Source organism: Aphis gossypii, chromosome 2 (assembly GCF_020184175.1).
Source record: "Aphis gossypii isolate Hap1 chromosome 2, ASM2018417v2, whole genome shotgun sequence".
Lineage (NCBI taxonomy): Eukaryota > Metazoa > Arthropoda > Insecta > Hemiptera > Aphididae > Aphis > Aphis gossypii.
The window spans coordinates 65,259,876-65,271,488 of record NC_065531.1 but is presented as its reverse complement, the minus strand read 5'-3'; the positions used below and the strand labels follow the sequence as shown (position 1 = coordinate 65,271,488).

General features: G+C 28.2%; 1 protein-coding gene across 1 annotated transcript; it reads right to left on the bottom strand.

Moving 5' to 3' along the window:
• Positions 1-130: 130 nt before the first annotated feature.
• LOC114124042 (leucine-rich repeat-containing protein 15-like) lies at positions 131-11,536 on the bottom strand. The gene is made up of 11 exons (XM_050199542.1): positions 11,402-11,536; positions 10,706-11,219; positions 9,040-9,190; positions 7,802-7,873; positions 6,920-6,991; positions 6,771-6,839; positions 3,650-3,903; positions 3,434-3,567; positions 3,078-3,337; positions 1,294-1,419; positions 131-464 (listed from the first exon to the last, which is right to left on the bottom strand). Exons 2-11 carry the CDS (start codon positions 11,139-11,141, stop codon positions 302-304), a joined length of 1,737 nt encoding a protein of 578 aa, XP_050055499.1. The 5' UTR covers positions 11,142-11,219; positions 11,402-11,536; the 3' UTR covers positions 131-301.
• Between the last annotated feature and the right edge of the window lie 77 nt (positions 11,537-11,613).

Sequence of the window (11,613 nt, the reverse complement as noted above, 5' to 3'; positions counted from 1 at the left end):
AATAATAATAAACGTTAAAATTACACAGTGCCTGTCCCAGATAACAGTCGCCTTCTTATCTGCTCGCAATTAAACCGTACGATCAATTAAAAACAAAAGAAACAATAATACGCGTCCGCACACGCACACAATATAATATAATAATATACATATAATATACTCGAACGTGAATTGTCAAGAAAAGCCATTAAATCAATCGCGATTTCTTACGCGCAGTACATTATAATACTATATATAAATATATATGTATATATTATAATGATAACGATATAATATTATATGCCTCCTTCTCCGCCGCCGTTTATCGAATGGGTACGCGAGGTGTAAGCTTCACCATGCTCGCCCATTGGCCGTCGCACAAGTCTTCAAAGGTCATGTCTTCGACGGGCTTGCCGCCCAGGTCCCTGGGCCCTCGGCAAGTCGGGTTCGAGTCCCACACTTTTTGCCTGTTCGCCCGCAGCCATCTGCAGACGGAAACCGAACAACAAACAAATAAAAAGCGTTTTGAATTTTGAGTTCCGGCAACGTGCACATTATTATAATATTATTTCTATGATTCGCATAAAACAATAGTAATAAAATAATAATAATATAATATTATAATATTATTATAATCGTATAATTATCTATCAGTACCACGAAACTCGTCGACTTTAATTATTGGATATTTTTTATCGGACCCGTTTAAGAGCATAACGAGCTGCGGCTACAACTAAAACACTAGTCACCGTTTCGTTTTATGGTTTTATATTGTATAACTATCTGAGGTGACGAACAACGCATTATATCCTATGTGTCGAACACATCACACATATTGGTAATTAGTGTATATATAACGCATTGTAATCTTAAAACTGAACACCAAACAGCTGGTCTGTCATACTGTTAAAAATATAATATACTCGCAGCGTTTGACAGTAAAATTTTATCAATTCGATAAAATTGTACACACAGATTATTATTTTCTATTTTTAATTTTTAATTTTTTTTTTTTTTTACAATCAACGGTAAGGTGGCTTATTACAATTTTTTTTTCTTTTTCTATTGAACACTAGAATCAAACCGTGTGGTGTCACTTGTCTCGTCGAATAACTAATGTATTGAATCATATCATTATTTAAAAGATTCCGCGTAGGATTAATTTTATATTTGAAACGCGACAAGTTTTGATTTATTCTACACGGTTAATAGAATCGTTAATGTCCAACTTGTTCGATGCTATGTGTAATTACACGTTGTTCGACTAATCGAATAACATTAAATAAAACTTAATTAATTATGACATAACATTACCTAGCCAAGTACAATATTGTGCAATCACAATGCCACGGGTTCTTAGACAGTTTCAATGATTCCAACTTTGGTAGGTGATTGAAACAGTCGTTTGGTAGAAATTGGAATTTATTGCTGTCAATGTGTCTGAAAATAAAATCATTGTCATTTTACACTTATATAGTTATTATTTATTTAATTCAATGTGTTACGTCATATTATGAGGTCTATAAGAAATAACACCTAGGGATTTATAGTATTAGACGTATTCACGTAATTAATTTATTCGTTTAGTATAATATCAGTAGACATATTATAAATTTATTAATATTTTAATGCATAAAAAGTGTTTAAAATAATAAATAGTTTGCCAGAACAATGTCGAGTACAGTGCCTATCGACTTAAGATAACGTAAAATATGTCTAGAATTCCACTCAAAAGCTATTGATATGCCTTTCGGTAATTACTATCACATTCCAAGGCCATGGAATCACTTTTTAGTTTTTATTGTTATTAAAAACTCATTTATCTAATAACCAACGATGAGTCAATTATAATAACACGTGTTTACTTTATTTTTAAAATTTGAATTATAAAAACTTAAAACACTCAGTTTATGATAACAAGATAAGTATATTAGGTATATATGTTAAAAAGGAAACTCGGTTTAGTAGTTTAGATGATTCGAGTTGTCATTGAATAAATCACTGTAATGGATTATGTGTTACATATTTTGAAATTTATGATAATAAATCACTGTAGGTATACGAAAAACGATTTTGAACGAAAGAGACAGGTAGATTAGCATATGTTTATATTACCTAGGATAGCCCATGTTCTATAATATTATTAAGTTGTATTATTCTCAATATCTCAATATTTTTTTAAGTCGGTTAGTTGATCCAATTTTTACTAAAAACACATATCATATATAAGATATATGTAGGTATAACTTATACTTATAAGAAAATATTAAAATTCCACGCAATGATGGTGTGAATAGTTTAAAATGAGTAACTATTTGAAAATTGCACGATGTGTAGAAATTAATATGATTTCTAAGAATTATAAGTTTTAAGTCCTTTTGTTTATTATTTATTTTTTAATTATCACAAAATAATTAAAATCACCTGATGTAAAAATGGTTACTTTAATATAGTTTATTTTATGAGGTATATACGTTAACAATAAATAAATAACGTATTATTTTTAAGCGCTGAGTCAATAATCATAATTTGTACTATAATATGTTTTCAACAGTATCTTATGATAATATATTTAATATATATTTATAAAATTATTATTTGAATAAAATTTTATCTATTCGTGTCGTAATACATATTATTAAATACAAATTTAAACCAAGCATCTAATGTTTATGTTTTTAAAATAATATTTAACAGCTTTATAATTTATTTGTGTTTACAAACATTAAATATAAAAATAAAATCGTTAATACGAGTAGTAATATTCATTTGAATTTCAATTATATAGATACTTATTATTAGGTATGATAATATAAATTAAGGACAATTCAATTTAATTGTGTATTTAATTTAATGTTATTTTTACAACAATTTATAAATAGACAGAATTTAATGTTTCAGCAACTAACCGATTTTCAGAAACTTCACAATAGTCAACCGGGTTTAGATATTGACATATTGTGTAATAATTAAGGCAATTATTTAAATTATATATGGATAAACCGTATTGATATTAATGGGAATAAGAATATACTTTTATTATAAACATAATAATAATTGTATGTTTTTTTTGTTTAATAAGAATTCGAAAAACTTACAATTTTCTGAGATTCATCAACGGTTCGAAAAGCCTGTCGTCGATAATTTTTAGCACATTGTTGTTAAGAAACAGCGACGAAAGATTTTTCAAACCGTAAAAGCTGTTGACGTCCAACTGTTGGATGTTGTTCGAAAAGAGGTAAAGTTTTTCGAGAGACGCCAAATTCTTGAACGTCCGTTCCGGTATGAATTCCAAGTAATTTTGACCGAGATGTAGTTCGTTCAAGGCTACCAAGTCAGTGAACTCATTGCCGTTAAGCTATATGTTGTACGTAAAACATATTATGCAATAAATGGAAATGTTATATTATCGTTATTTTAGTTACGATAATATTATATCATTTATATCACTCACTAAGTTAATCCAGTTTTCGGTTAGGTCTAGATACACCAATCTTCGCATATTGTTGAACAGCCCAGGACGAATAAACGATATGCGATTGTTCCTCAAGGACAAAACTTCCAAGTACTCGACGTCGTCAAATACTCCTACAAAACCGTAACAACATTATCATTATTCTAAATATTGCTGCTTATGGTGTTTCGATTATCACAATTGATTTATCATTACCCAAGGGTAGTTGTTGCAATTGATTTTCTTGCAATTTCAACCTTTTGAGCGACGACACTCCTCGAAATATGTCAGACGATATCTCTAACAACGAGTTAGCCGACAAATCGAGGTCTTCCAACTTGTTGAGATCTTTGAATATCGACTTCGGAAAGACCTCTATTTTGTTTCCATATAAATGTAACAGCACCAAATTTTTCGTCGATTGGAACAACGTTTCCGGTAGTTGTTTTATATGATTCATTGACATGTCTCTGAACGTATGTACATAAAATAAGGTTAAATTGTTAAATTGGGTTCATATTGCTTAGCTTAATAAAGCATAACTTAGAAAAGTGTAGATTAAATACTTCTTGTATAATGTAGGGATATTTAGAATATAGTATCATATAGGTATATAATAAATTATGTTAAACAATTAGCTGAAAATTTGTGAATGACGAAAAGTCACTAACACTATTATACGATTATACTTTGATAATTTTAAATACTGTAAGTAAAAAATAAAAATATTTCAAACACACTATTTAATTTACCTTATTAAAAATTCTATGAATCATTAAACAAATGTATTGACAAGTGAATCACGATTTCAATGTATATAATATATAGGTATACAGCGTGGCAATGATTTTAAAAATATAGATTATCAGAATATAAATAACACAATAATTTCTATAATTTTTAAATGTTTAAAAATATCATCGAAGTTAATCTATTTTAAAATGAGTAACACTAAACTTCAATAGTTATTACTTATTATGATGTATGACTTTATATTTTTTTTAGATACATATTATTTAGTAAATTATGTTAATTCCACAGAATATTTAATATAATGATATTTTATTAATGGAATATTGTAAAGTGTTCAAACGAAATTACATATCGCTGGGTATCCGGTATATAAAAACGAGTAAATCAATAAGCTATCACATAAAACGTATTAGTCAACAATGGACACTAGACGAAAAAAAAATATTCGGTTAGTTATAAAAAAAAAAGATGTATGTTTATCAATGCAGTATGTCTCAACTTGAACAGATAAAGAAAAACAGTAATATCATATCATATCATATCATAGCATTTTGTCAATGAACATCAAAATATGCTGAAGTAGTCGAAACGTGTTATTAAAATCGTGAGACTAAAACTAACGAAATATCCATGATTAATATTATAAATAAAATTGAAAATATTTTTATTCGTTTATAACCAAATTATACGGAACTTAGCTATTTTCTTAATTATTGAAACAAATAATGTACAATAAGTCCTGCTAATATCCACGCCCTAACAAGCGTTGTTATATAATATAATGAAATAATTAAATTTAAACAAAAATAAGAATTTACATATTTAACTGTTAATGACTTATAGAATTATACTTAAATACGAGTACATTGATTTACCTAATAGCTGTAAATAATTTATTTAAACAAAATACAAATATTTGCCTATAGTTATGTATTTATAATCACAATGGAGTAAATTAATATATCTAAATTAACTATTAGTTTTGTAAAGCAAAATCTCAATAAATTGTAATTTAAACAGGGATCATAGACAAGTATTTATCATCAAATGTGTGAAATAGTACTAGTATCTATTTTCTCCATATAATGTAATCATAACAAACATAATGTTTTCAAGTTATTAACGCTTCGATTATACTTTATAATAGAGACTAAAAATAAAATATATTTTTTTATATACCTATATTTTTTATTTATGTCAACATATTATATTATAAGGAATATTGATTCACATTATTTATAATGCATCGTATAATCCAACATTCGATAAAATTGTAATAAAAATGCAATTTTTATGTTTGCAATTCGTTGAAAAATAATTTTTATCATGGTAATAATTTTTCTAGCGCAAATAAACATCAGTATATTATATTATATATTTAAATTGTATACCCTCCAATCTGCCTTCGCAGCCTACGTGTTATATTACAGTTTTTAATATATAAAGTCAATATGAGGTGTAGTTTAAAATGAAACGATTTATGCAAAAAAAAAAATTATATAACGATAAATATAGAACTGGTTTAAAAATTTTAATCAGCCTTTCTCCAATCGTTCATTCTATTTTCCGTCATACATTTTTTTTCTAGCAGCTGATTTGTTGACTTTTCAGTGTATCATACTGTTACTATACTCAGTATAGTATATAAATGCGTGTAGTGTTATTAAAAACTAATTTGTGTACTAGGAAAAAACCGATTTTAAGCAATTAATCGATGAATTAATAATGCTTAATGACGATGTAATGTTTTTCTAACAGAGTCACATACTATTACTTGGCAGTTAAATCTATATTAAACCGATTTAGACATACTACTTGAGCTCATCAAAATAAAAAATTAAATTGATCATTATTAATTATTTACGTTATGTACAAGAACAAAATCGAAATACAGATCGTGTTAGGTTGTGCGTAATGAGAAACTGATATTAAGTATAGAATATAATTCAAATCATTATAATAATATGAAGCGCATAATGTAGAAAGTTAAACTATTTTAATTGAAATGGTGTCATTATAAATATGTTATTAAGAAGTAATAATACACATTGTTAATAAATATGTGTACATAAAACAGTTACCTGTTATACTGTACAGTTAAAATATGAGTTCGATTACCATAATATTCTTATTTATTCATGTAATCGATATTTATTGAATAAGTCATACTAAATCATATTTTATAATAATACGAAGACATAAAAAAAAAACTATGCAATTTTAAACTCTTAAGATTGTAATTTTTACATATTTATTAACTAGGCTTATATTTATTTTAACTTTTCTCTATTTTGTCTCCATTTTGATGGATTGCAAATCTCTCTTAATATTTTTACTATTATCTAACAGTATTTAGTTCAACTACCTTGAGATTATGTAATAATTCAACACCCGACATTACAATTTGTATTAATACCTGCGTATCACAATATATTATTATTATGTTTCAAGGCAACAATCCTATAATTTATTTGAAGAAAAAAATTATATTTTACATTTTTTTTACATGTAAGTCATATAGTATACATAACACAGGTTGAATAAATTATTATTATTATTATATTAATAACATAAAAAAACTCACAATATTTGTATTTTTGTGTTTCTTTTGAACAATAATGGTACTTCGATCAAGTGATTCCTGTGAAACCGCCTAAAATTTTCAATGCAAAACGATATTTAAACTGTTGAAAATGCACACAAATATATATAATATATTATAAATTATGTTACAGTTTTGTAAGGTTTTCCAGCGTGTTGAAAATGGCTGTGGGTACATAGTCGATATCGTTATCCGTCAGGTCCCTAGAAAGTACATGTGTGTAAGTTATTTAGCATAACGCTCGGGCGCTCTAAGTATTATATATTATCCAGTGTTGTGCTCCGAAAATTATTTTTCATCTATATATAGAATTGAGAATAAAACAAATTAGATAGAATTAAGATATTGTTTTTATATTTCATTAAAAAAAAAAAAAACAATTAATAATAATATATTATATTACATTTTTTATTACATAGGGAGTAGGGAGTATAACACTGTATTAGTATCGATAATATTAAAATATGAGAATATTATATCTAGGGAATCTTATGGGATTTTACTAATATTATAATTTTCAAGAGAGTTAAGAGTATTTTTAAGATGTAATATTTTACATAGCTATAACTCTCTTAAAAATAAAATAAAACATATCAATAAAAATCTATGAGATGTTCTAGATAAGATTTTAATAATATTTTTACTTTTAATTTTGATAATAAGTAAATTGACTCTAATATCTTGGTTAACATCATAAAATGAATTCTGATGAACGTAAATTTGACAAATTGTAATGTTAGTAAAACAAAGTCAACACATCAGGAAGGATGTTTTCTTAAATCACTAATAATTTTTAAGAAATGTTAAATTAATTTTCATGTAAATCTATCTAAATGGGTAAATATAAAAATATTCTATAATAATTAACATAATATTATATAATTTATTTTTTAGAATGTAATTTAATGATTTATCTAACTGATTTTATTTATTGCTCAACACTGAATTTATATCGTACACACAATTTATATATTTAATATTTATCATATTTAATTTAAAGGAAATTCACTTACAGCTCAGTCAAGTTTGTCAGGCCTTTAAATGTGTCTTTATGCAGGGAAACTATACTGTTAGTGCTCAGGTCACTGAAAAATAAAAATCATAGTCGGTGTAAAATATAAAATACGACTATAAGATAATTTGTAGATAACGGACCAAATATTTCGTTATAACATACAATCTTTCCATTGTAATATTATATAAGTACGTTTGAAAATTGCAATTGATCCAATTCGCCTTAAACGACACCTAGATCTAATAAAAATATAATTTTTTTTTTTACTAGACTGTAAAAGTTGATTATTTATCTCTTTCTAATGATTGTTATTAGCTAATAATAGAGAGTGTAAAATAATGGTAGATTAATGATAAACGATTATTGAAGTAAGATTCCATAAATAAACATAATATATCTATTCTAACCTATCGGTACCTAAATTATAGTATTATGAATTAGGTACCCACCACATAACACTATTAATCAGACAATTTATCGTCTTATATTCTTATTACTACTCATATTCAGGACTTCGTGTTGACCGAATAATATTAAATAAATAAATAACACAATATTATTATGATAAAATGTAAAGAGGTCAATAGAAACTACTTCTAATCAGAAATAAATATTTCTCAATCGTTCATTTATTTATTTATTTTTTATTCGAATCTAGGCGTGTATGAAGTGTTTGATCCAAATGATACATTTTTAGATCACGTTTGCTTTTTTGTAGTGTACACATTTTGAGATTTTTAAACTGTTGCACAAGACAATGTCAACAATGGAAAACGGTTTAGTCTTAACACGATTTTTTATGTTGCACACTGCAAATGCGGTTCAAAAAGAAAAACTGTAATCAACATTGGTATTAGTTTTACAACAGTGGAACATAATCATATTTTTCTTTCTTCTTGAACTTAATATACTGTCCTACCTTCCTTCTGGTAATATTTTTTTTTTCATATATTATTATATCTATTATAGTTACCGAGTCAGTGGCCTCGTTCGACGAATTATTGTTGTTTAATGTATTTTTAAACGTTCTCCCGTGTTGAAAAAGTGCGAATTTACCAGTTTCGAAACGATCATTCGATATGATTTAATAATCATCATCGGCGCGTAATCATATACGTTAAACAGCGGAAGGGGATATTTTGTTTATAACGTTATGTTTCAACTCCGGGTTCAGCGAGTGTTTTATTATTATAATATAATGTAATACGAATTGAACGACATTCTCGTAATATTTACATTGCGCTAACGTCGTACGGCAGTGTTTGGCCCGGTGGAATTTCTTCAAAGTCCTTTCTCCAACAGCTCACCGAATGTGTTTCAGTTCTGCACTTGCACGGTCCGTAATTACAACGCTTCCATCGAGAGACTCCGGACGTGATTGTCCATACTGAAACGATTATATAGATTATCGTCAACATTATTACACTTTTTAATATTTAGTAACGATATTGTGTCCAACCGTATTCAATAATAAATATTGATGCATATCATAAGTTATGTAATATTACGTATTTTATGATTTAAGTAATAACTTATAACAATATATAAAATGATTTTCCGAGTATCCTTTTTTTTCCACCTTAATAATGCATTTGTTAATTCTAAATTTTGAATTTTAAAGTTTATACTTAAAGACTAATTTTTCAAATATTTATATCTCTTGTACTATACAGAGAGTCTTACGAAGCAATATAAACTTCTGTTTTTCAAGTAAAAACTTTCCTTTTTAACAATAAATTGTGAATACTGTTTTATATTTAAATAGCAATTTGAACAATTAGTTTCTGATTTATTAAAATGTTTTTAGTAATTATAATATTCATTGAAAATTGTTTAAAAAAAAAAATAAAATATAATGAGGAGTGGTTTTCATTTCAAAAACAAAATTTTGCATCAATACAGGACATAACTTAAATAGTATAAAAAATATAATTACCTAATTGAAAATATAGTATTTTAATTTACTTAAAAATTCTAAAATTCAGATTTTAAATTATCACATTATTCAAGTAAAAACAAGAGCGTGTGATTCAGCTGGATACATTTCCATACAAACTTATTATACACTAGTCGATCACAATATAGACGATTAGATAAGATCATATTACGCGATTCATCATAATAAACTAAAGTATATTAATTATACCCATTAAAAAATATTAATAATATATCATATAGATTTTAGAATCATAACTTATAATTTATAAGTATTAGATTATACTAATTGTTAGTTATAAGACATTGAATTAAAAATTGCACATTTTATTTTTAGCAGGTGACACATTCATTTACACAAATTGAATATAAACCACCACTTTACCGTTGTGTTTTTAATCACAAAATAATTTGATTTTTCAGTCAACATTTTGATAAATTATAAATATTATTACAATAATAATAGTAAACTGTATTACTGTACCGGCTACTAAAAAATAATTTCGTTGAAATGCCGTCAACGAGGGTTTTAGTTGACCAGCGATCGGAATCTTTATTGAAATGCGATGGGATGCCTTTTAAAGCTATGTATTGTTTATTGCATTCACACAATTAAAAAAAAAAATGTACCTATTGTACCTGTGCTGTTAAATATTATAATTACTATTTTCCGTTTGATTTTAAAGGGTTTGAGCGTATTTTCCAACGATTTTCAACTCGATATTATTTTAACATCGTATTTACAAAAAATAACAGAATACTTCTTCATATAATTAAACGTACCTATATCTAAATCGACTAAATCGTGATAATGACGTGTTAACCTACAACGAGAGAAATAATAAAATGACATATTTTAGTCGGTGAACGTCTTTTGACGTTTTGAAATAATAATAAACGCTTTACGTACGTTGAACACCGATTAATCGCGGAATACGCGTAGAATTATAAAACATAATATACTCGCCGGGCTGTTCGACGGATCGCAGTCGCCTGTCCAACCGCTGTAGCCTGGCCTCGAGCAGCGCGCCCCTGTCGCCGGCCACGCCTCCCCGTCCACCGTCTTCGCCGCGCAGCTTGTCGTTGATCGGCCGCACCGCATTGGCCAGGTCGTCGCGCATCCTGACGTACGCCTCACAGGCGTTCAACGCACACACGTCCACCCGGCCCACGGATGTCGCGTTTCCTCCAACGTCCATCCACGCCGGGTGGACGAACGGCGGCGGGCCAACAGCGCCGTACAGAGTGCCGTTAACCGCGGCCGCGGCCTCACAGCATCCGAACTGTTGGAGCCAGGCCAACGCCAGTGTGGCTACCGTGGACATCGCGGCCTCTCCACGCTGCCAAGGTCGTCTCTCGGCTCCGGTTCCGAAATTTTTGCGTTTTTTAACGGCCAGTGACATGCTATCGTTATCCTTTGACTGACGACGACCTGATTTCGTGTCACGTGAGAGCTTTAGAACTAGCTCTTGATTAGGTAGCTATTTTGATTACAAAAAAAAAAAAAAACGTAATATGGTAAAAACGTGTATTTCATTGAATAGTGCACGATAAAACTGTGAAGCGAATACGACAAACATTAATAATACTAAAAATAACTGATCAAATTTAATATCCATCAGTTTTTACACACATAAAATAGTTTTTTAAATCAATTACCTACCTACACAACGTAAGTCTCGAGTCAAAAAGGTCGAAGATCACTGCAGGTATAATATCATAAGTATTATAGATCGTTTCGACCGCTGTCGTACCGTCTCGCACCGCGCTCGTCGTCAGACTAGAATAATTAAAAATATTATATTATCAGGTAATCATCATTTTTACGTCTGTCTCTGAATCCCTTTTGTTATCTGTCCGTGACAGCTCGTTACG

Excerpts from the sequence above, each read along its gene's own strand:
- LOC114124042 (XM_050199542.1), bottom strand. The coding sequence starts at position 11,141 with ATGTCACTGGCCGTTAAAAAACGCAAAAATTTCGGAACCGGAGCCGAG. Across the intron at positions 6,840-6,919 it reads CTGGAAAACCTTACAAAACT|GCGGTTTCACAGGAATCACT; the intron begins GTAACATAATTT and ends TGAAAATTTTAG. Across the intron at positions 3,904-6,770 it reads AACACAAAAATACAAATATT|AGACATGTCAATGAATCATA; the intron begins GTGAGTTTTTTT and ends ACATACGTTCAG.